Source organism: Coffea arabica, chromosome 2e (assembly GCF_036785885.1).
Source record: "Coffea arabica cultivar ET-39 chromosome 2e, Coffea Arabica ET-39 HiFi, whole genome shotgun sequence".
In the NCBI taxonomy this organism is placed as follows: Eukaryota; Viridiplantae; Streptophyta; class Magnoliopsida; order Gentianales; family Rubiaceae; genus Coffea; species Coffea arabica.
In genome coordinates, this window is record NC_092313.1 from 27,732,610 (window position 1) to 27,757,638 (window position 25,029).

The following is a 25,029-nucleotide window of genomic DNA, read 5'->3' on the forward strand; positions in this document are numbered from 1 at the left end:
AAAAAAAAAAAAATCCAAAATATACGATATCTGTTTCTATTTGCAATCATTGGGTTGCATGAGACTTCAAAGCATAATTATGTTTATGGCATTGCCCATCTATCAAATTGTAAATGCCACTCATTGTCCAGGGCATAATCCAGCCTCTCTCTTTTGCTTTTCCTGGGCATAATCCAACGTATTGCTTTTTGTCTATTTTTGGGAAGTGGCATTATGTAATTTCCTCTCTTTTGGGATAGAAATTAGAAAGGCGGCATAATCTAACTAATGATGTGCCGAATGTATATTCTCCCCCCTCTTTTACCACTTTTCGTATTGTTTATTTGACCTAATAAATGTACTTGTTTGGAATCAAAACGTAATTATCTCCTGAACATGTGTCTCTTTCTCCTTCGTTCCTTTTTACCGCTTCCTACACAAAATAAAATGCCAAATACTAGGTCTTGCTCGAGTCCCCGTTTCGATGGAAACTCTTATTCAAGACACCTAGAAAAATGAAAATATGACATTAGTAATAGGACGGAGGAAGTCAATGTATAAATGAATGCACTAGCTGCATTTCAAAGGTGATGGAATATAGGGGGCCGCTCGGACGGCTGGAGAATGTTAAGGAGGTTGGTTGTCCAAATCAAAACGTCAATTAATTTTGAAATATTGCAGCTTTTATTAGCTGAACGCCCATGGTTTCCAACATGGCTCGATAATAGTTAGTTTCAATTGCACGTTTTAGTTGCATGTGTGAGTTTTTTTTTTTTTTTTTACATGTATTATGCAAAATTAAATCTATTTGCGTAAAATTGTTCTAACAACCATTTCAACCCTCATTCTAGAATCTGTATACAGGCGAGTGCCGATTTCTATCTGCATGATGGATCGATCGTCAATCGCTATTTCCGATGCCATGAAGATTTTTTCAAGAATTGACTAGATTGACAGTGAGGTAAATATGATTTGTTCAACACCATGACAGGGAAATCCTGACGTGTTATCCCTTCCATGGCAATGCAAATCTGCATTTTCTGATGGAGGATTAGGTAAGGAATGGAAATTCAGAAAAAGAAGATCAGCCTTAACGGCCGGAGAAAGGACCGGTGATTTGTGAGATCTATGCAGCGTAGCAAAAATGTCCTGTCACTGTCCAAGCTGAGTAGATATTCGTAAATTGCAAGTAAAATAATTTAACTGCAACCAAAAAAATCAGAAATTATAAGCAGGAAAGAAAATGTCACTTGAGAATAATTAAAATATCCAATGGTAGTTCTTGGAATTAGATCGAGTATTGATAAATTAAACATCATCAATTAAATAACTACACACTTGGGATATTTCTTGTTTTTCAAATGCAAACGTGAATCACAATTAGGACCGAGAGATACAATAATCAAATAGAAGGATAACTTGTCAACTCTAATTTGAATGCATCACCTCTTTTTTTTAAAAAAAAAAAAAAAAAAAATTTCAATACATCACATGAATTTGCCGAAAAGTTGTTGGCTGCAACCATCATTTAAGCCCTTCAATTCAAGATTTATTTGCATAAATCTTGAATATAAAAACACCAATGAAATTGTCATTCTCAAGTCTTTGTCTGCCATTTATGTTTATTTCTGTTTTTGTTTTTTTTTAAAAAAAAAAAAAATTTGCTTTCGTTTGTCTCTTGTTATATTATTCTCAATCTATTCATGCACTGAACACATTTGTAACTACTGTTAATTCTAACGTAAAGTCATGATTACACATAAGGAAACACATTTGTATTCCTTCATCAGAACTCATAAGTTCGTTATGATGTCTTCTTTTTGAAGGATTAGAGTTGGTGCCAAAAGGGGTCAATATTTAACCGCTATTCAATATATGAATTAAATTCTTGCTGAAAACACTGATAAAATATCCATCTGTCGACAGGTGTTTTGCTTAAGAATTGTGTAATCTCTAACGAGAGAGAGAGACATGCCTTGAATGTTTCTTTCATTCTTCATGTAATAAACAAAGAAATTTATAGTCTAGATGTTGCCCACGCGTGGCCATGCTATTTGTAGTTTTTTTTTTTAAAAAAAAAACCTAGTTCTAGTAGTAGTATTTTGCAATAGAAGTACTTCTTGTACTATAGCTTTCTTTCCCTCTCTTGCCAGAATCTACACTTGAAACACAAGTGTGCAAAAGGAGAGGGAAGAAGTCTTCATGAAGTGGTAATGGTGATGATGACAGTGATAGTTGTGGGGTTTGCTTAAATTATGAACGTGTTGAGACATGAGGGAAATGAGATTATACACTTAGGAGGCATCCTATTATGCAACACACACATTTACCATTTGTGATTGAATTTGTCAAAAAAGATGGCAGGATAATTGATAGGGGGGTTGAATATGTACTCAAACTTTAATTTTTTTTTTGTAACAATTAATTTTCCATTACCAAAATATATAGCTACCTAGAAAATAAATAGAAACATGGAAGGACACGTATGTATCAAAAAAGATGGAACCTAAGCTTTCCGTTTTGTAAGTAAGTGGTGGGAAAATACAGCGGATTCATTTGAGTAGTGAACTTTTGTTAATAGAGCTTCTTGCGTATTATGAACACATTTTTCTAATTAAAATATTTTTATTTTTGATCACATCTTTGCTTTACATATATCATTTTACAAAAATCGTTCCGGTATTATTCTAATAAAATTTTACAAATAATCCTCTCAAACGTTTAAGTCATATTTTTATCAGTTATTGTACGTCTGAATTGTTACTTTACACTAGATAAATGTCACACCCCGCGAACATGCCTCGATGGCAAAAGATCGATGCCTAGACATAAAATTTTGTGCTAAAGATCGCGGAGGGTCCAAATGCTCGGAATTGCCTTCGAAATAAATATTTCAATAAGAGAGCTCAGATTGAGTTGATATTATTACAAAAAAAGTAGAGTTCTAATATAGAACCTAATAGTTGTACATACTTACTTTTGAAAAAAAAAGAACTTGAAATAGCAAAATATGGATAAAGAAGTATTGCTGGTAAACAATACTATATACTTAGTTAACTTATAGGTGGAGTGGAAAACGGATTGGAGGGGGACCTTAGCAGAATAGAAAGGGACAGTTGGTCTTCTTGTCTTTGACTCTATCCAAGTCTTTTTCGTTTCATTTTTCTTCACTCACAAGGCAATCATCAAATGTGTATGAGAAATGAGCATATTTTGCTTCCACTTCACATAATCATCTTCATCTCTACCTCTCCCTCTTGTTCTTTCTGTATCTTTCTCATCATGTCAGCTATATAACTTCCCCCCATCTCCGTCAAGCAAGTTGGAAGAAGAAAAATATACTAACTTTTGTTTTGCATTGTTTTGGAGTTTAGCGAAAAAAAGGAGCTCTGTGGAATGAGAAAGCCAGATCCAATAATGGGGAAGGACAAAGGGAATAATAACAAAATCAAACTTAGAAAAGGGTTGTGGTCACCAGAAGAGGATGAAAAGCTCATGAATTATATGATAACAAACGGCCAAGGATGCTGGAGTGACATTGCAAGAAATGCAGGTCTCCAGAGGTGTGGCAAGAGTTGTCGGCTTCGGTGGATCAATTACTTGAGACCAGACCTCAAACGAGGTGCATTTTCACCTCAAGAAGAAGAACTCATTGTTCACTTGCATTCCATTCTCGGAAACAGGTTTCAATCTATCTTTTTCTCTGTGTGTGTGTTTAGTTCTGCCCGATAGATTGCTGCCCCTAATTGTAGTATTGTATCAAATTATTGACTTTTAAACAAGTTAAATGTAACTTTGTTAATCTTGAATCCTAACTCATACTATTGGCAATTTTGTCCTTTCTCATGTTGTTTAAATGAACCACCATTAATTCTTTTCTCATAGAAGTTTGATCAGCAAATAAAACTTAATTAGCCACTTCCTCATGTACACCACAAAATTTTCTGATCAATCACTACTTGGTGGTACGTCAAATGCTGCTGCTTGTCATAGTAGCCTCTACATTTGTCATTTTAGTTTGATTGAATGTTTATAATTCTGTGACCTCCACACATGAGGAAGAATGACACTGAGGGCTAAATTTGTCAGAAGTGCTTAGAACTGTTTGTTACATAAAGTGTGTTAATAGTCATAGAAAATCTTGATCCAAGAGCACTTTTCGCCTTATATAGAAGATGAGAATTGTTAATTCATGCAGAATATGCAAGGCAATGGCGTTCCATTTGCGGACTTTCTGACTGCAATGTGATCAATGAATTTTTTAGATTAAGGTTTAAAAAGCCTTGAAAAGTTAAAATTTTTTTGAAAGTGTTGGTAAGTTTAACGATTGTACACTAATGTAGATACTTCAAAACTTATCAACAAGAAAGCTGATTATACCTTATAAATGTTTCAGAAAGGGAGAAATTAATGGCCTAATGGACCATACGTGCTAAGTTTTAGTATACTATCGGGATTGGAAACAATATAAACAAAATCAAGGGTTCTCTTTTCTTTATACTCTCACTCCTCTCATGTGTTATTCCTACATGAAGTCTTCGACAAGAGACGGCCAAGCATCTCAAGAGAATGTACTATATGAAATTACTAATAGAAATAACTTACCATACAACCTTAAAAAAAAAATTACCATATATCTCGAAAGCACACAATATTGCAGTTAGCAAATTTATTTAGTCTTGAGCTTCTATGGTCAGACGATATTTAAGGACAGGTGGAAAGTACTTGAGTATTTCCTTTGAATATCCTTCACATAAGCTAGCTATTTACTCAAATGAACTGTATTACTCTTTCCTTTTCCTCTTTGTTTTTGTGGCTAAAAAAAACTAAAACAAGAATCTAATTAAAAAAAAAAAAAAAAGTTTGAAGGAAATTTTTGCTTTTCACAGGAGTATTAGAAGTTTCAATATTGTTGTATGTGGGATTTTAACTAGTCTCCCTCTCTTTTTTCTTTTTTTTTTCATTAGTGGAGTAGTACATAAGTTTTCTGTTAGTTAGGTATTCATTTTGCGTATGAATAGGCCACGCATTTAGGAGATCACATATATGACATAGTAACAAATAGAGACAATACCACCAGAAAGCTGCATGATTTTGAGCATGGCTAAGATCTTAATTTTCAACTCTCATGTCAATCACCAGATGGTCACAAATTGCGGCACGTCTACCAGGGAGGACAGACAATGAAATCAAGAACTTTTGGAATTCCACAATAAAAAAAAGGTTGAAGAACAACAATGCCATTACTTCTACATCATCACCTAACACCAGTGATTCCTCAGACCCCAGAGCTATCATGTTAGGAGGGCTAATGCAGCCCATGCAGGCAGAACAAGACGTATTCTCTATTTGCATGGACTCATCTTCATCATCTCCACCATGCATGCAAGCCATGCTCAGTATAACACAAGGCAACCCTTTCAACCCCTTTCCTCCACTTCATGATAGCGCTGCTTATCTGGACATCAACGGCTCCGCGTCGGCCGCTGGAGCTGCTGGCTTATATAATTTGTCAGCGGCCCATGTTGGTGGCGGAGGCGGTGGCAGTGCCGGAAGTTTAGGAGACTATGGTTTGGTAGAGCCGTATGTGATGGGGTTGGAAAGTGACCTTTCTCTTCCTGCATTGGAAGGTAGGGCCTTTGATAATATTAATGCTGCAAATGATCAGAGTGTTCTTGACAAAAGACTGGTCCATAATAACCACCACTTCAACGGTAATGAAAGCATCAAAGTAGTAGATGATTTTGTGGGAATTGGAAATCATTGGAATGGAGAAAACTTGAGAATGGGTGAACTGGATTGGGAGGGTTTGTTGGCTAATGTCTCTTCTTTACCTTACCTTGATTTTCAAGTTGAATAACTCTTTGTTTTCCTTGGCTTTTTCAAAATCTTAAATCCTATTTTTCTGATAAATTTTTTTTTTGGCCCACGATATACTTCTTTTGCAATTCTTGCAACACTTTTGAATTTTCTTTCCTTTTGTTTTCTTATTTTTGGTTGTATCAATATCACCCGTTTCCCTTTTTTTTTTTTTCCTTTATACGTTATCTCTTTAATCTTTGTTTTTAAAATAACCATTTAGACCAATAGAAAATAATTTCGTAGCATGGAAGTCCATTTGTAGAGGAGACCTATGGAATTTCTGCAAAAAAACTAAAGAGGAAGGCTCAATCATTTTCCGGGAGAATCAGAGTTGGCAAAGCAAGAAAATATGGTGTTGATAAAGTGTGAATATGACTGTGTGAGGAGAAATAAAGGGTAGTAGGTGAAATGTATCTAGCCCATGTACAGCACAGAGAAAATAATGTGTGAGGATGGAAGTTGCTTTTGGGGGAACCATTAGAAGACAAGGTGAATATGGGATCAATCTTTTGATGTAAAAAGGAAAAAAAAAAATAGAAAGCTTTAGTTGTAATTAGTTGGAAATACTTTCACACAATAATGGAATACAAGTTGCTTCTCAGTTCCTTTTTTTTTTTTTTTTTTTTTGTGGATTTGCTAATTTTTCCTCATGAGCATCAACCTTTTGATGCAAAAAGAGAACAATAAGAAAGCTTTAGTTGTATTTTAGTTGAAAATACTTTAGAAAATTTTCACAATGATAGAGTTCAAGTTCGGTATTAGTTTTCTTTTTAATTTGGATTTGCTAAATCTTCAAATGTAAGGCAAATCATCCCATGCTAATTAATTGGGCTAATTATTCATGCAAGTCATCCCATGCAAATGACACCAAAAAATGGAAGTGGTTAATAATCCTAGAAACATTATAAGAATTGCCTGAGGTTGATTATGATCTTTTAAAAAAACTAAATAAGAATACTAAATGCAAATAGTCCAGAAGTTAGATGTAAAATGACTGAATCTTAAAGGGGTTCTTAGGATGGTTTTTGCCTGGCCATTTTAAGAAGAACGTACCACAAGGTTCTTTTCTTACTTTGTTTTCTAAAATTGGGAGATGAGAATAAAATCAAGGATACATACAAAGGAGGCAATTAAAAGACTGCATGAAGCAATGAACAAGTTTGTGAGCTAAGGAATTTCCTATTATCTTGAAAATGCATCCTATACCCACTAAAAAAAATAAATAAAATCCAATGATACATGCCGTACAAAAAACTGTTGCCTATTATTTAAAAAACTTTTGGGGGACGAATGGATTGGGTGGTACATGAGAAGGGAGTGTAACTGAAATGTTTCGGATTTGAGAAAAATATATATAATTTAACTGAATTTACCCTTAAGGCTGTATACTTTGAATTCTTTTTATTACAATCGTCTTTGATTTAATTTTTAGCATAGCCAAGTATGATGGCACAAATATTATTACTATTTTTTTGGTTCAATATGACGACTCAAATCTGGATGGGTTGACTGATCTAAATTCAAATACTATTTTGCTTTTATATCTTGAAATACAAATTGAAAATTATTGCTTAATTACAAAAAGGAATCTTTTTTGGTTTAAGGGAACAAAATCCGAAGTTTAAACATTGAGCATCCAAAAAGATACGGCTATGTTGCGGAAAGATCTCTCTCTCTCTATATATATATACATATATACATATATACATATACACATGTTTGGATGGTGACATTGAGATTGATGGCAAAAAGTGCAAAAATCTGCAGAGAAAACGAAAAGCCTGGAGAAGGGAAGTGTATATGCGGTCCAGGATGCAATTAACAAAACTAACCGTCGCCTGAGAGATTCGAACTCTCGCGGGGAAACCCCATGTACTTAGCAGGCACACGCCTTAACCACTCGGCCAAAGCGACTGGTTGGAGGTGGGGGGGACTATTTTCTATCTTATGGAATATTCCACAAGTTGGAACAGATTATGAATGAGATTAGTATTTACTTTAGAAATTAGATGTTTCTGAATTTTTGAATCTTTTCCAAATGGTTATAGTAGATCAAGTTGAAGTTCGAATCATATAATATGCCATGAATATCACGTTAAAGGGCTCTTGAATTTCAGGCCCAAGTCATGATGACTTTTTCCATGGATTTGTATGTGAAGGGACTTGCAGGAGTAGAAACTTTTGGTTTTAAGTGCATTACCAAATTTCTATGCAATTGTCATTTGTTGGAAAACCATCTAAAAGTTGGTAGCCCAACCCATAAGAAATAGTATATTATTCAATGCAATTTTTCCATAGTTAATTGCAGGGATATTCAGTAGTTAAGTTCAGTGTGACACATGCTATTGGATATGAATGGTAATTGGAACGAGTGCCTGCCTGCGAAAGTTCAATGAGGTTGGGGGCAAATGCGGGCCCCATCCCATCATCCAGCCTTAATTTAATATATATAAAATATAAAATACATAATATAATATAGTTATATATATATATGTGTGTGTGTAATATGAAATGAATATTATGATATTTTCTTGAGATAATATAATAAAATTTTGAAAAATGTTATTTGTACTCCCATTTTTGTTAATTACACTTCCATTATTATTTTAATTATATGATTTTCATTTATTTATTAGACTATATGATAAAATGAATGGTAGGAGTGCAAATTCCAAAACAATGAAATGCAAATAACATTTTTCTATAAATTTTTGTGGTAAAATGATAATTTTGTTATGTTAGTTTACCTTTTTTCTTTTGTTATGTCATGTTGTTTATAAAAATAATGATAATTCATTTAGAATTCATGTAACATCAGATATAGAGAAGCGGATTCACATCACATGGTCAAAAATAATTTTTATACTTTATCTCATGTTAAATTTTTTGATGTGAAATTTGAAAAAATGATTAGTAAATCTATTATTAGTGTTATACATATATAAAAAAAAAATCACATGAAAAATAAAAGTAGTACCAGGAAAAGGCGGGGCATCCGCGGGGATAGTGGGGCCGGATGGGGGCAGGGAGTGCCTAAACCTGCCTTATTGCCAACCATACTAATTGGCGGTTTTCTTTGCATCTCTTGAATTCTGTATCGGCATGCCCCATATGACATTTTCTACATATCATCAATTCATCATTGTCAACCACTGGGCAATGGTTCAGTGGCCTCCAGGGAGGGGCTCAAGTCCTTCCTTGGGCTCACCTGTAACGAAAAAAATCTAAGAATTATGTCATAACATTTTTTTGGTCTAGTTGGGTCTATATACTCACTAGTCTCCTACCACAGCCTCCTTAAGCTCCCCCTCCCCCTAGATTAGGATAGAGTAGGTTATACAAATGTATCGTTGCTAACAAAAAAAAAAAAAATCAATTCATCATTGTCATTTATTGGTAAATGAATCATGAATTTTGTCATTCACATTCATCTTTTCCTCAACCGTTAATTAATAATTCAAAGAGCATGTCTTGTCTACCTTGGACAAAATACATGATGCCATATAATTTGTACGGTGTAATGGAAAAACATGTAGATATTTGTGGGGTTAAATGTTTTATTGTCAAGAGGATTTCTTCACAAAATTTTGAATTATTAATCGATAGAAATAAATTACCCAAGTTTGTCCTCTAATTTTGAACAAAGCTCATATTCATAGCTAAAATTACCCAAAGTTTGCCCTCCAATTTGAAGAACATGAGTGTCTATAGTGATGTACATGCTCCAGCCGCGTTGCAGTCTGATCATGTAGAAGTTCCAATGCTCGATTTTCCACGTATTTAATTGAAGAAGAACTTAAAGATAGACTGCAAAAAACTAGAGACCACCAGAAAATACTAATTACACCCTCTAGAGGTAAATTTAAATCTTTTTGTTTTAAATAAAGAAAAAAAAAAGTTAGACTATTGTGCTCAAAAGTATAGACGAAATAAGAAAATTTACTTCGAGAGACGAATATTAACACCCTCAGTTTGGGATATCAAATATTATTTAAAAATTTTTAATTTTCTATAGGAGTAAATACATTTGTCTTTTCAACTATTATTTTTGTCCTTTCCGTTTTCAATAGAGCATGGGGTATCTCAATTTATGAAGGCTGCGTTTGGTTCCACTGTTTTTACCAAAAACAGTTTTTGTAGTCAATATACAAACGATGGTCAACAGGTTGTATTTAAAATGCTACAGTCCCGCTCAATCCATACGGTACCGTTTAGCAGCCCAAAATGTTAAAACAAGTCCCGTTCCTCCAATCACCTCACCTACAACTTTCCCTTCTTCACTTTCCTCTTCACTACAGCAACAACCGAGGACCGCATTCGGACACAAATCACCTCCAGTTAAGAGCTCATATGCTTCTAATCCGTGGATGTTTGGTGGCGCGCAGCTAGAACAAGTTGGAACCTAGCTTGTCCAAGAGCATTTGCAGCTTATCGAAGGCTGTTTTTGCAAACCAGTGACCAAGGAGCTGAGTATCCGCAACGGAAAAAGGAACGAGAAGCGACAGGAACTTCTATCAGAAGTACTGAACTAGCGTAATCAGTGCTTGGCCATCAGCTTGGATTTGGCGTTTCGATCGCGATTCTACTTGCTCAGCGAAGGAGAGTGAAGTTTCCGCCGCTGCTCAGTTGTTGCGCCGTTGAGGTTGGTTGACCTGTTCACTTGATTGGGCCCTAATTAATTTGAACTGTTCACTTAATAGGGCTACAGTACTTAAATCAATTTTGAAACCGGCATGTTTTGGGGGCTCTGAACTACCATTGTGGTGATAGTATATGGTAGAGACAGAATGGAATACCTATTTTGAAACCGGCTTCGTTTAATCTCCCCAAATCTACGGTAATTTTGGTAGTAATTTTCTTCAGTTCCGGTTTGGAACTGATTTTTGCAATTCACACTGGCATCTTCACCATTTATTTGCTTTCAATTCTCTTCCCCGCATATACTTTTTGAGAATGGCCCAATTAGTCAGGACACAGGGGACGTATACCCACGTATCCCAGAAAAAAATATTTAGCTTGTCTGCACTTGCCCATTTCTAGTGCGCATAGGAGATATTTTAGCAGCAACTCATGGTATATATGCATCGTGTTAACTAAATGAATATCAAACTAATTTTCTAAGTATTAGATAGTTGATAAGTTTGTGAGCTGTTAGCTTAAATTGATCCGTATATTAATGCCTGTTATCTGTGAATAGGGTATTTGTTCCTACACTTTAATTTTGTGTAAGAAATTTGATCAGTTGGGAGATTTACATATTAAGCACCACTGCTATTTTTCTTGAGTTATTGCAATTGGATTACTGAAATTATATGGCCCCTGTGATATGCTGGGCCAAGCTGGTGGAATATCGATTATTTACAGCGGCTGTTGTTGTTGTACTTGAGCTGCCTTTCTTAATTAGTGAAGTTTTATTGGGTGGGCTCGCGAAATTTTAATTAGTCCTACGCAGCGGTTGCAAATTGAGGACCTTTTAGCTGTGACTCATTTGGTTTTGAATGCAACATAAGCTGGCCTTATTCGAAACTTGGCTCTAGTTCTTATGTGAAGCTGTTTTGGACCTGTGAGAGTTTTGTCCCATAATATGATAACCTGACCTGAATTTCACTTTCTATTTTGGAACTGTTTTATTTGCTTGGTACATTAAAATGGATGATATTTTGTGAACATTTTATGCGTAAAGCCTGGTAATAGCATTGTTGAACTTGGTCGATTAATCCTTGGTTTTGATGATTAACAAACCAAAATGTAGATTTGGGCTAATGTTTTTATGTGAGCAATTTGTTAGAACAGATTCTTGTGGCACAAAAGAAGAAGCAAAAACAGGGCACTCATGTGGGACGTCCGAAAGGATGAAGAACATCAAGAAGGAAACTCTGTCGGACGCTCGTGAGGAAGCATCGGACGTCCGGAAGGATCGGACGCACGCATCGGACGCACATCGATCGCATCGGACGTCCGAGAAATTTCGCAAAGATTTGATGACTCTCTGACGACGTTCGGACGCAGGGTTCGGACGTCCGACAGGCCAACGGCTAGTTTTGACAGCATTTAATATTTGACCGTTGGAGAGCCTTTTGGAGCCATTTCTCACCTTCTATAAATACCCCAAAACACAAGAAGACAAAAGACTTTTGCCAACACAATATACAAGCTTACAAGTGAGATTTTTGAGTAGAAAGATTCTTTGTTGGTTGTATAAGGGGTTGGGGAAGTTGGGTTGTGAGGTTGCTCAAGTGAAGGTTATTCTCTAGGAGGAGTAAAACCTTGGTGAAGGTGAACCTATCACTTGAAGTGGTAAAACCTTGGTGAAGGTTGCCTCATTTGTATAAAATAGTTCTTAATTGAGTGAGTGATCTTTCAAGTGTAGGTTGTTGAGGGTTAACTAGAATTGTTGTAAAACTCCTTGGCTCAACCAAAGTGTGTTTGGGGTGAGGAAGGAGTGAGCCTTCACTTGTACATCTTGGTTAGCATCGCCATCAATTGAAGAGGCTATTGGTTTGATATTTGGTTTGCATTTCTTATCCTTTCTCTTTAATTAAGTTTTCTTTATTGTGCTTAAATTTGATATATCTTTGTGCATCATTGTAAATTTGTTTGTACTCATTGGGTTGCACCGGGCACTTACAAGCATTTTAAAAAGTACCTTGTACATATTTTTAGGATTGTGATGCCCCCTGTGACTCGGAGTGCTTCGAAGGGTAAGGCCCAACTATTGTGACAATTAATTATTAAAAATTCTGATCAGAAACAGCTGTAGTGCTCGGCTTTTTAACATCCTTATTTACAGCTTTGCAAACGACTAGGGGTGCTATCTGTTGTTCTTTATATTCGGCTACGGGAGAAAACGATTTGCGTCTTTGTATAACAAACTACTTCAAGGTGAGTTATAACTGACTAGGTGAAAAATTTCCGTAGATGTTGTCCCAATATTGGCTTAGATTGTATCTAATTTCCCGTTTAAGGCGACCCTAAGCCTGTTTTCTGGTTTTGACTTTCCTAAAGAAAACAAAGATGCCCAAACCAAAAGGTCCTAAGGAACGTATCAATTTCACGCCGAAGATGGAAACTGCCATTGCTGAACAGCTTCTGAACATGCATAGGAATGGGAAAATATCATCACAGACCATCGGGAGCCACGTTGTCCCTCAGATTACTAGGATGTTCACTGAGACTTTCGGGGTTTCATTCCCCCGCGATACTATTCGGTCGAAGTACTATGCGCTTCAGAACTTAACTAGGCTTTACATTTCGTTCAAGAAGCGTGGCACTGGTATGGGCTGGGACTCAACCAACTTCACCTTCATGATGGATGATGAGCGATGGAGTCATCTACTTCAGGTATAATACTTAGTCCTATCCTTTAGCTTATACGCTGTTATCGTTATATATTTTCTTTTATAAGCTTGGTTTATAGAATTTTGGTAGGTTTTTTGACCATTATTAGTTGTATGTATTGTTCAGCTATGGAATTTGCCTTATTTATTTGTAAAAGTTGTTTGTTCCTAACAGCTGTTGTGTTAAATTGTTAATTGGGCTTTTGCTTATTTTTAAAACCTGTTTTCTTCTTTTGTAGGTCAACCAGGGATACAATAGATTTAGGAACCGGTGTTGTCTGGTCTTCCATTTGCTTGAAGAAGTCTTCATGAATCAGGGGGCTACTGGGGATTTTAGCGCCGGCTTTGGAGTATCGCCCCTCAATTCGGGCGATGAATTGGAAATGGAACACGCTGTGAGCAGAGGTAGGGGCAAGGGGGTTGTGGATGTCGATTCATCAGATGGAGGAGATGCCGTTCCTGTGACCCGGAAAGGGAAAGAGAAGGTTAAGAAGGGCAAAGGAAAGCGCAAATCGGGGGACATGTCAACTGAGTCATTCTTTGCGCCGTCCTCCCCCCAATTCCAGAAATACGTCCGGGTTTTAGACAGCATCGAGACACGATTGAGCGGTAAAGGGAGCTCTGGGATCTCCGGTTCGGTCTCTTCTCCTGCTAAGAGCAAACAGGCTCCAGTTGATGAAGACGAGGAGCTGGTGGCTGCTTTGGCCACTTTGAGCAGTCTGAATTTGGACCGAAGTGTGCGCTTCCAGATGGCTGATCTGCTAAGGAATCGGCATGAGCGTCTCATTTGGTTCTTATGCGCGGACGACGAGGACCGCCTTGCCTTTGTCAGACATCGAGGCTTCCTCTCCCCCCCTTAGCATGTCGTTCAATCCAGCCCAAAACTATTGCGGCAGCCTTCGTCTTAGTTTTCCCCATGCCTTAAATGGATTTGATCTATTCGTTTGGATTTATGTACTTGGAGTTGACATTGGCCTGTGTTATTCATTTCTTTACTGTACCGTGGACCCAATTTAGTTTTTATTTTTTTTTTCTTGTGAGATGAAGTTGAGGTTACAAAAATTTCGGATAATTTATTTGGTTGCATTTATAAATGTTGGTTGAATTGTTTACTATATATTATTTGTTGGGAATGGTGCAAGGATTTTCATTTTGTGTGACAGGAGTTGCCGCTACATTTTTTTGTGAGCCGATGGTCATCTTTGTTTGTATATTTTTTAACATTTGGAGCTGGTTCAGGTTATTTCTGAATACCATCTGCATGTTCAGGGACCATCGTGTGTTAAATAATTTGAGTGTGCTTCTCAATATTGGTTGCAGTAGTGCTTCTCAGTATTGGTTGTTAGGAAATAGTGCAATGCCGTATATATTAGGGAGCCATGTTCCTAAATTAATTTTATTGGCATCATTTAATATCTATTCTTTGGGTTTTTCTGTTATCACATTCACACCGGGGCCTGTTATCATTTTATCCTTGTGCCATTCAGGGAATGTTTACATAATTTACTTGTGCTGGGGATAGCAATATTGGCTGATGTTCACTAAATATCAATTGTGGCCCCGTAAAAGTGCAATGGCTAATATTTTGTGTACTCATAGTTGCCATATAAATTTTTTGGTTTTCGTGTTTTCTAGTATTAATTACTCACAGTTATTTTCTCAGATAGCTAGGTTAATGTCTGCTAATTTAAACTCCTTATTCAGTTATTTTCAAAATAATATTTGAACTTGTTTGCTACACACTGTACGATATTTACTTATTCAACTTGTGAGTCTTTATATGAAATGGTTGAACTTGTTTAATTATTTCACCTGTGTACAAGGATAGTTGACATTTTTTTTTCCATTATATTATTGGCATTCCCCAAATGTGCCTGTGAGTGTTTATAATTATTAAGTGAACTTATATATAAAATAAACTTGTTAGGAGATTTACTTATTGCACTTTTGACACTTTGTAATAAATGGTTGAACTTGTTTAATTATTTCACTTGTTTAATCTATGATTAAGAATATTTCAGGTTATTTTAGGCATAGGGTTTTGTCTATTTTTTTCTTCATATTGAGGATATTGCTATTAATTTATTTGTGAGTGTTTATAATAATGGGTTGAACTTATTTAGTAGAATTTGTTGGGGATTTCACCAATTGACTCAATTGGTTTACATGGATATCAACCTTTAATGAGGTTGTGAGTTAACATACGAGGAATTATGTGCTTATTTCCTCTTTTAGTATTCATAGTTACACCGTTTTTGCATTATATTGAGGATATCAACCTAATGTTTTCGTGTTATTACACATATATAATGCTTGGATGTTTGTTTCTTTATAATTATTTCTTGGAATTTGTATCAATTGAGATTATTATTTCTTGGTTGATAATATTTCACTTGTACTACTAGAATAGGGTTTAATGTTCTTCAATCACTTGGCCAATTTCAGAGTTCAAAGTTGTTGCTGTGCGAAGATGGACAACGATGGGCACATTCAAGGAGGTCAACTGGATGACGAGCTAGATGATGAGGAGCTCGACAACATCCTTATGTACGTCGTATTATTGGGTTTCATGTTCTTTTTCCAGGATACACATCAGCAGGTCCCAAGAAGACGAAGAGTACGAGATAGCGCGCTGTCAGGGAGAGATTATGTGCTTGAGATTATTAACGGACATGAAGACCGAATTATTCAGAATATGCGCTTGGATGTTCCTCAATTCCTTTTGTTGTGCGATTTATTGCTTAATCGGGGTTACTGGCATGCATATCCTTCTCAAAGAGTGGGGGTACATGAATCCGTTGCTTTAACCCTAATGTGCCTGAGCCATGATGAGCGGCACCGGGTGTTAGCCGAGCGGTTCCAGCACTCAACGGAGACGATTGATCGACACGTTCGTCGTGTCTTACGAGCTTTGGTTCGGCTAGGTCGTGATCTCGTTAGGCCAAGAAACGTCGATGACACGCATCCTCGGATCTTGAACAATGGTTTGCTCATGCCGTGATTCCGAGTATGTATCTCATTTTTAGTTGGACATGCACTTTCATGTAGGTTTCTGCGAGCATGTGAAACTTATAGCCAAACTTATTTCACTTATATAGGATTGTGTGGGAGCTTTAGATGGGACCCACGTATCCGCTTGGTGCAGAGCAGAGGTAAGAGAGAGGTTCAGAAATCGGCATGGCGACTTATCCCAGAATATACTTGCTGCCTGCGATCATGATATGCGGTTTGTCTTTGTTCGGGTCGGCTGGGAGGGTAGTGCTCATGATGCCAGAATTCTCCAAGAGACCTTGCTTGATCCGGGTTCAGGATTTCCAATGCCACCGCAAGGTAATTTAATTGAAATGCCTTTTTAGAATATGTCTGGTAACGAATTACTTTTATAATACAAGGCAGTAGGAAATAGTCTCTTTTGTATTTGACAGATTATTTACAGCATTTGTTTCCGTAATAAATGAGTAGGGGCTATAACATGAAACCTATGTCATTAAATCAACAGGAAAATATTATGCAGTAGATGCTGCCTACAGAAATATGCCGGGGTTTATGGCTCCGTTTAGGGGTGCACGGGGCACACCTCATGAGCGAGCAGCTAAAGCGCTGTTCAATAGGCGACATGCATCAGTTAGGAATATTATTGAGCGTACATTTGGAGTTCTTAAGAAGCGATTTCCAATACTCAAAGGTCCAATGCAGAACTACCTGATAGCAACGCAAAATAATATTGTGCTTGCATGTTGTGCTCTTCACAATTTTATGCGCGATTATGTGCCGAATGATGAGTACTTCAATGAAGAAGCGATAAATGGTGCCTTTGCAGATGCACACATAGCAGGGGAACAAGTGCAGATGGGTCAACCTATCGATATGTCGCAGCAGGGCATAGATAACTGGAATGAAGATCGGCGGGCAATGGCGGCGCACATGTATGTGAATGCTAATAACTAGACTCTAGTGCTTGGCCTAGGACCAAAAGTGTGTTAAATCAGCTTCCGATTTGTACTTAAATGTTTAATTCACGTTCCTGGTGAATGAGGGATTACTTTTAATTTGGCTCCAGTTAATTGTGTTATTGCTTGTCCAGGGATTTGCACCTTTGAATTATATTTGCGGACTCATACTTTGCTCTACAACCTCAGTAAGTATTCAGTTTGCCGGTTTAGTTCACGTGAGTTTGTGAATGGTGATGTACGAATAAGTCATGACCGAGTTAAGTTCTAGGCACATTTTTTACAGTGCAAAATTTGGTTGAAACTTTGCCAACTACTTTAGGAAATTGCGGGAGGGGACATAATTTAATGGCCATTATTTTGCAAACATAGCGAACGTATTGGCCAATTACACATTTGGACCCTTAGATCCCCTGTTTTGGGGGTGTTACACATAAACTAGTTTTTGAAATACAATAAAAATTTTTAAAAAGTACTATAAAAGGTAATCAAAAAATTAGTTTTATTTTTTAAAAAAAATTTTCAAGAATGTATCTCAAAATATTTTCTAAAAACTTTTCTATTCTTAAATATTTCAAAATATTTTCCAACACCCAATCCAAAATATGCTCTAAAAACTCTGCTACAGTAAAGTTTTATTTTAAAAAAATCCCACAAAAACAGCTAATTCAAACGAAACTGTTTTTCAAAAACAGTTCAATCCAAACGCATGTGTTTTTCAAAAAATAAGAGTTTTTCAAAAACAACAATCCAAACGACAATGCGTGTTTTTAAAAAACTGCTACAGTATTGTTTTTCAAAAACACCTCCAAAAACAGGGAATCCAAACGCAGCCAAAATACAGCAACATGTAAAATTAGCACATTCTTTGTCTGGGCTGTGCTCCAGATTTTGAACGTTCCTGGCTCCTAGTTGACAAAAAAAAAAAAAAAAGATGAAATATTGAATTTAATTCAAAATTCATCCTACTATCCGAAATCCCTAATACATAGATTTACCTAATGTGTTCGGTGCTAAAACATGGTACTCAACAATAGGAATCTAGGTCGATAGATTGGTACTCCAAATTTGAACTCATTATGTCTTCCTATAAAAGCAAAAGCAGTGCCCCTTAAATTATTTTCAATCATGACCCCTTATGCTTTATCTTGCATATCAATCCACCACTCTATCTCTTCAAAAGCAAGAAATATCAGCAAAATTCATAGTTTAGTAATGGGAATCATCAAGTGTATCTTCTTTCTTATGCACGCCTAAAACATGCATTATGTCTTTGCCACTTGATGATCAACGAAGTCAAAATATGTTGTAATACGAGATCTCAATCCGACCTGTTAATTTTTCTACGTTTGATTCTAACAGTTGAACTCGAGTTGAAAAATCGACAAGGCTTCACACCTAATGAATAGCAGCAGCTCAGTGGGATCAGTTGGGATTCTCTGTGCCACTATTCGATATCAAATTCAGTGCCAATTCCACTTATCACGTGATGGTAGAAGAAATTTAAATAAACAGCACATAACAAATTAAATAAACAGGATACTTGGCATAACTATAGAAGTGGCACTGAATTATCACGGAGAAAGTGACACTGAGGATCCCGTGTGCAGTGGGATGAGCCGATTTTGGATATGGGGAAAAAGTGCAAAGAACCAATTAATTTTGCTTTGATTTTTGAGCATTATGGGTTTTAGTTGAGGAAAATCTCCAATTAATTCTAGTCCGATCAATTTGCAAATGTTATTGAAACAAATTATGCAACAATAAAATTCTAGGTACTTGATAATTAATTTATACCTACATGCACTTTTTAAAATAAAAAAGATTTAAGACGGATGCCTTGCAAATTATGGCCGCAGAGAAGGTTTCATTGTCTAAAATCAACCGTCACATGTACCAATCATAGACCTTCTGCAACCAGAGAAAAAGATTTTATCTGGGTATGAAAATTGAAATTCATGAAAGGATTTCACATTAATTTTCAAGTTGATGGACCAATGGATATGATCGATTTTCACCTGAATGGCTTTGGGAACATTGTATTCTAAGGTCATTTCCAGAATTGGTCATGATGGCCTCCATCTATCAAAAGCAAACCTCCCCTTTCGCTGTTTAAAAAGCCCTCCAAAAACCCTTTCCCATGTCAAGCAAATCATTCTTCCCAGCCCATCTTTCTGATCACTCACAAACACACACACACACACACACACACACACACATACTTTCACTGCACTAGCGATGACTATCTACAGAACAGATTCAGAAGAGGAAGCTTTATTCCGCTCCTATCCTTGCGCAGTTTACTACGTACAGAGTCCATCATCAGTTTCCCATGCATACAGTGCTGAAATTCGTAACATCAACTCTGAATCTGCATTAGAAACTATTGCCAACAATCCCAACAACGCAAGCCAAGAAGCAGCCAATCGGCTTGCTCTATCGCGTTACTCGTCCTCTCATGGATCAACCAACTTTTTCTTGCATGAGAAGAAAATCCCTTATGATCATGATGTTCAAAGCCATGGAACAGGAGTTACGTACAATGAAGAGATTAATCGTCACGAAGGCAATATGGTTGTTGTTGATAGACTCAGAAATGGCTGTCACATTGAAGAAGATCATGAGTATGAAGAGGATGAGGAATATTTTGGGGAGAAGGCTGAATGGTGGAGAATGTTTTCTTTCGGTGGTTCTGTTTCTGGAGGGTGGAAGTTTCTGCAGATGACTTGGAGGTTTATACTGAGTGTGGTGATTGCACTAGTTGTGTTCTACGTTGTCACCAAGCCACCAGCTCCAAAGATGTCTATTAAGGTAAAATCTCTAGCCCTTTTTCCTCTTTTAGATATTTGATTCGGCCCATTCTCAACTGATTTTCTTCACTTGCTTTTAGTTTCTGATTTTAACTGTTGTCAGTGCGTGCTTCTAGTTTCTGATTTTAACGGTTATCAGTGCGGCGTGCAGTAGATGCATCTCCCTTTTTTTGGTAATTGAATGGAGGAACTCCTATTTATAATTGCTCATATCTTACTATTTAACCCAACCCTTCCTGCAGTAGATGCATCTTAACCGTCAGTGGAAAAGTTAATTAGAATTAAAATAAAAAGAGTTTCATGACAATTTTGGCATTCCTTTCTTCGTAACATTTTTTGCCATATGACATTATGCTTGTGCATAATCCGACAACTAGGGCAATGTCAATATGTAAAACCTCCCAAACCATGTTGAAAACAGAAAGCAAAAGAAACAAATGCAATGTCCCCATGATTGTGTAAAAATGTGGAGTGACTCAATATGGAAATCTTCACAGGAGTCAAAGAATTGTGTTTCCGACAAATGTATAGAATTTTATGCAAATAAATTTTATTTACACTCCATTTTTGTTATTTGCGTTCCCTCTGTTATTTTTATTATATAGTTTTCGTTTATTAAACTATATGATATAACAAAAGATGAGAGTGCAAATAACAAAATATGGAGTGCAAATAACATTTCCCTTTCATAAATAGCTAATTCACCTGGTAATATGTTTACGTGATGTAAAAAAGTTACATTGGAAAAAGATTAGCAAGAAAAGTTAAAGAGCTTTTTGAAAATCTTGCACGCTAATACTAAATGTCTGAATGATTACTATTAGCCATCATTTTCTTAGCCATATATAGCTAATGCAAAGGAAATCATCTTTTTCATAGGAGTGTAAACTAGCCTAAATAAGCTGAATATCCTAGTGTTCAGACTTATTTGATTATTTTAACGATATTGAATTTTGTTCAAATTTGACTTGTTTTCTTCTCGAATTGTGGTTGAATAAACTTTTATCGAGGCGAAATCGAGTCGAGATCGAGTAATTTGAACATTATATATGTAAATTTCACTTATATGCTAATTAAACCAAACTTGAGCTGAATTTGAAAATTTATCAAGTACAAAATGTTGTTCAAGTTTGGTTTGATTAGCTGACGAACCAAATTTGCTTGAACTCTTATCAAGTTGAGCTTAATTCATATATCGAATAGTTTGGTTTGTCTTTCACCCCCACTTTTCATAATTCACTAAATATGAAAATGGGAAAGTTTATTCTGGAATTATTCTTTTTTTTTGGCATAACGGCACATCTAACTTAGTCTAACGATGGCCTAACTAGGTTGAGAAAATCAAAGGAGACTCCTCCTCCAGAGGAAGTTGGTTTTTTTTTGGCATCCTACAATCTATGTAGTATCCAACTCCTCCTCCAGAGGAAGTTGGTTTTTGAAAAAAAAGCAATTTTGCTTTTGGGCTGTAGTTGGGCTTTGTCTGCTACAGCTCTCTGCCAATCTTTAAAAAAAACAATTGTTTCCTATTGGGCTTAAAAGGCCCAATCCTATCACTGGAAAAGATTAAAACGTCCGATAGGAATTCAACAATAATTCATGCCTCAGGGAAATTGAACTATTAACACTTTTAGGGACTTTGTTTTAGTCATTTTGAGCAAAAAAGCAGATCCACTTCAAGAAATTTTCACCCTTGGTTATCAAAGCAGACATCCCTTTCTAGCCTTTACTTGCTTTTGTTTAAAGAAAGAGATTTGTCTCATTCTAAAGGCTGAAAGGTATCATTGAAGTTGGAAGAGAAAAACGTCGAGTAAGAAATTAACAGTAGAAAAATCAAATGTTGCTATCTTAACTATTTTTAGGGCCATTATCTTGACTATCTTAAATGGTTCTCAGAACACATGAAAACTTTTTTTTTATATATAAAAAACTAGAAAATTTTATTAAATTGAAGATAGATCTGCAGTAATTGCGGAAGAAAGAAAAGATGGTGAAGAAAATCTCCAAGTACAAATGTCTGAAATAGAACTAACATTCCGAACTGATAAATGAGCAATCACATCTAGATTCTTAAGAACCCAATTGGCCACCCAAATGACGAAAATTACACAGTTAGATGTTTATTCTCCTAGGATAAGTTGATATGTGCAAATTAATTTCACAAGTTGGTAGAGCCATTATTAACTCATGAAATAGTAATCTCTCAAGATGAAACATAAATGGAAGAAAGCTCTGTAAATATACCTAATTTACATTGCATCATCTATTTTAAGTATTTTTAATTTGTTATTCCTTGTAAGTGTATTGTTTCAATTAGCCTGCTACAGGTTGCTGTTCCTAGTATAAAATATATTGCTGTACCTTTGAATATTTTTGTGTACGTACAAGATCCTTCTAGATGGATCAAGAGTCCTTGATATTTTTCTGGAATTGGAAGTATAGTGGCATGTTCAAAGGGACAAATGTTTGTGATCGAAATGGAAACTCCACCTCTCATGGGATCTGTTATCCATCAAATCCACAAGATACAAACGCTCAGGCAAATCCACCACTAAGAATTGTTTGCTTCTATCTTGTCTCTCTTTGTGGCACACCTGTTCTTGACCATTTTATTAATTTTGAACATATATATAATGGCATGAACAATTTTCTTGTTTTCAACTTGATATTAAACCACATAAACTCTATATTGCATGAGAAGTTTGGTGTCAATGATTGGAAATTAATTCGTACGCTTAATAATTTACTTGATCGTTTGTTGCTAATAATACCAGAATTTTTGTTGTTTTCCATTCTTTGGATGAACAAATCAGGAGCATTTAGTCGTATTTTGGGCTTCATACTCATTTTGCCATTCTGAATTATTTACAAATCATTCCATCACATCAATACGTTGATATATGAGAGGAGAAGAGCAAGAGCACGAGTGTGTCATCCCACCTTATAATGCACGCATGATTGTGGTTTCATCCTCAACCATTGTTTCTGTGTCTGTTATCCTCTTCTTGATTGTCATGATTTTCTTGTTATCTTCGTCAAACGGTACTCTCCTGCCATTTAGCAATATCATTTTTGAGAGATTATACAGTTCTTTTTTGGATATCATGCCCTCGAATTAAAATTACCATAAGTGATTTTAACCCTTAAATTGTAATTATTCAAAATATAAATAATTATCATTCTTGAGAGATACAAATTGAGGGAATTGTTCTTAAAGGAGACATGAAATCTTCCATCATTTTTTTACCCTGGATTATTGATGTTAGGCACAAATATGCAATGGTACCTCAATATTTTGGATAAACTACAATTGACCCCTCTAATTTGGGACACTCAAAGAATCATAAATGTTAAAAATCTATACATCAAACATGTAAATTAACCAATGTCTTTTCAACTTTAATTCAAGTTCTATATAGCAAACTCAGTATTCCACAGTTCCTTCCATCAGCCAAAAAGTTACAATATCAGATTTCCAATATGCATCAAAATTCAACATGAAATGAAATAGTTGTGTAGGTCAGAATCGATCTCCAACTCACGTATCCGTTCCTTAATTGTACCTCTTGTAACAAGTCGATATTTGCAAAGATGGCAGGAATTCCCCAGTTTGAATTGGTTGAAGGAGTTGATGCATCTGGTGTCACCACCAAGCTGCTCACTTGCAATTGTACCGTGGACTTAGTGGTAGACAACAAGTCGAAGCTATTTGGGCTACACATTCATCCCCCCTTTCTGGCAATGTCATTTGGCAATCTTCCTTTTGCATTGACTGAAGTAAGCATTTGTGTGGTATATATTTTTCAACCTTTAATCATTACAGTCACTTGTACCTTCAAGGACAGAAGGAAGCATGCATGCTTTATCCAATTGTCAGCAAGGATTCTACTGTCTCTCTCTGTTTTAGTCTTGTCAGTATTCTATTTTGGCCAAAAGTAAACAATCTGGGACTTAAACTTCATCTGATCTCAGTTTGCAGCCTTAATTCGGCCTTGTAAAAGAGCAGCTCATATTCTCTCCATTTGAAACAAAGTGGCGGACTTAATATTTTCAAATGTCCGCAAGATTTTAGCTGCATGAAAATACTATGTAGGCTATCTCTCATCTTCCAATCACTTTAAAGGGAATTTATCTTCTTCTTATATCTCTTTTTCACCTAGAACACATGATTTTGCTCTTACTTGTAACCTTTAATCACTAATTTGTTGTCTCTACCTAAACTACACGTATCAAATTACTATAAGGTAGAAGATTTGATTTACAAGTTTAAAAACAGAAACAAATTTGAGGTGCACAATAGAACTTTACAGCCAATTGTTGAAGTTGCACTTTCATACGTACATACGTACATATACCTACCATAATTGCTCTTTCTTTGGTACGGATCATGATTAGATTTTTCTTGTCCAAAAAAAAAAGGGAAAAGGAAAACATCTTAAAATTTTTGGGTTATCTTTTGCACACTTGAACTAATACTTAAGATTTTAAAAATGTTGCAGGCTCCAGAGTTTCATACAGGGATTGATGATACAGAAATGTTCAAGTTGTTTGTGGGCACTAGAAATAAACCAATGTATGCTGCAGGAAGAAGCATGCAAGATTTGCTTGAATCAAACAAGGGATTGCCTCTCGTCATTCACGTGAACCTAAGATCAAGTTTTAAAGTAGTTTGGGGACTCATCAAGCCTAAATTTCATCACGAAGCTCAGTGCCTAATTATTCTTCGAAAAGCATATGACAAGAAACATAGAACTCAAGAATTTATTGGCAAGTGTGCCATTTCTTCCTAGCCCAAACATTTATTCAGTCGAATTGAGCTCAATTGGGGTTTTCACCTCAATGAAATAGTAATCAAAGTTCCAATTGAAGAACATGCCATTTTAAAGTCTAATGAAAAGATCTTGTCTTCTTTGGTTATATTTTCAAGAACGAGAGGACAACAAATTATAACAAAACGTGAGAGAGAACTTCAATCCAGAATTCAACAACCTTTGCGTAATTAAAGTTCTACATTCACCATCTAAACCATTTCAGATTTGAACGTCCTTTACTTTTCGCAGAACAAATGAGGAGGAAGATCATTCTTCAATTCTT

General features: G+C 35.9%; 4 protein-coding genes and 1 non-coding gene across 5 annotated transcripts; 4 read left to right on the forward strand and 1 right to left on the reverse strand.

Annotated features, from left to right (window-relative positions):
- Positions 1 to 3,296: 3,296 nt before the first annotated feature.
- Positions 3,297 to 6,454, forward strand: LOC140036954 (transcription factor MYB83-like). The gene is made up of 2 exons (XM_072080238.1): positions 3,297 to 3,662; positions 5,122 to 6,454. Exons 1-2 carry the CDS (start codon positions 3,376 to 3,378, stop codon positions 5,837 to 5,839), a joined length of 1,005 nt encoding a protein of 334 aa, XP_071936339.1. The 5' UTR covers positions 3,297 to 3,375; the 3' UTR covers positions 5,840 to 6,454.
- A 1,219-nt stretch (positions 6,455 to 7,673) lies between these two features.
- On the reverse strand, positions 7,674 to 7,755 carry TRNAS-GCU (transfer RNA serine (anticodon GCU)). The gene has a single exon. It is a non-coding gene; the product is annotated as a tRNA-Ser (tRNA).
- Positions 7,756 to 12,660: 4,905 nt separating this feature from the next.
- LOC140036194 (uncharacterized) lies at positions 12,661 to 14,038 on the forward strand. Its single transcript, XM_072077499.1, has 3 exons — positions 12,661 to 12,723; positions 12,847 to 13,182; positions 13,418 to 14,038. The coding sequence occupies exons 2-3, from the start codon at positions 12,856 to 12,858 to the stop codon at positions 14,036 to 14,038; spliced, it is 948 nt and encodes a 315-aa protein (XP_071933600.1). The 5' UTR covers positions 12,661 to 12,723; positions 12,847 to 12,855.
- A 1,610-nt stretch (positions 14,039 to 15,648) lies between these two features.
- LOC140036195 (uncharacterized) lies at positions 15,649 to 17,126 on the forward strand. The gene is made up of 3 exons (XM_072077500.1): positions 15,649 to 16,162; positions 16,296 to 16,508; positions 16,678 to 17,126. The coding sequence occupies exons 1-3, from the start codon at positions 15,649 to 15,651 to the stop codon at positions 17,124 to 17,126; spliced, it is 1,176 nt and encodes a 391-aa protein (XP_071933601.1).
- A 2,162-nt stretch (positions 17,127 to 19,288) lies between these two features.
- LOC140037255 (uncharacterized) lies at positions 19,289 to 24,826 on the forward strand. Its single transcript, XM_072081440.1, has 3 exons — positions 19,289 to 19,939; positions 23,527 to 23,712; positions 24,435 to 24,826. Exons 1-3 carry the CDS (start codon positions 19,367 to 19,369, stop codon positions 24,723 to 24,725), a joined length of 1,050 nt encoding a protein of 349 aa, XP_071937541.1. The 5' UTR covers positions 19,289 to 19,366; the 3' UTR covers positions 24,726 to 24,826.
- Positions 24,827 to 25,029: the final 203 nt, after the last annotated feature.

Coding starts and splice junctions, on each gene's coding strand:
- LOC140036954 (XM_072080238.1), top strand. CDS start 3,376: ATGAGAAAGCCAGATCCAATAATGGGGAAGGACAAAGGGAATAATAAC. Junction 3,663..5,121: donor CATTCCATTCTCGGAAACAG/GTTTCAATCTAT, acceptor GTCAATCACCAG/ATGGTCACAAATTGCGGCAC.
- LOC140036194 (XM_072077499.1), top strand. CDS start 12,856: ATGCCCAAACCAAAAGGTCCTAAGGAACGTATCAATTTCACGCCGAAG. Junction 13,183..13,417: donor GATGGAGTCATCTACTTCAG/GTATAATACTTA, acceptor CTTCTTTTGTAG/GTCAACCAGGGATACAATAG.
- LOC140036195 (XM_072077500.1), top strand. CDS start 15,649: ATGGACAACGATGGGCACATTCAAGGAGGTCAACTGGATGACGAGCTA. Junction 16,163..16,295: donor TCCTCGGATCTTGAACAATG/GTTTGCTCATGC, acceptor TGGGAGCTTTAG/ATGGGACCCACGTATCCGCT. Junction 16,509..16,677: donor ATTTCCAATGCCACCGCAAG/GTAATTTAATTG, acceptor TTAAATCAACAG/GAAAATATTATGCAGTAGAT.
- LOC140037255 (XM_072081440.1), top strand. CDS start 19,367: ATGACTATCTACAGAACAGATTCAGAAGAGGAAGCTTTATTCCGCTCC. Junction 19,940..23,526: donor CTCCAAAGATGTCTATTAAG/GTAAAATCTCTA, acceptor ATATTTGCAAAG/ATGGCAGGAATTCCCCAGTT. Junction 23,713..24,434: donor TTCCTTTTGCATTGACTGAA/GTAAGCATTTGT, acceptor AAAATGTTGCAG/GCTCCAGAGTTTCATACAGG.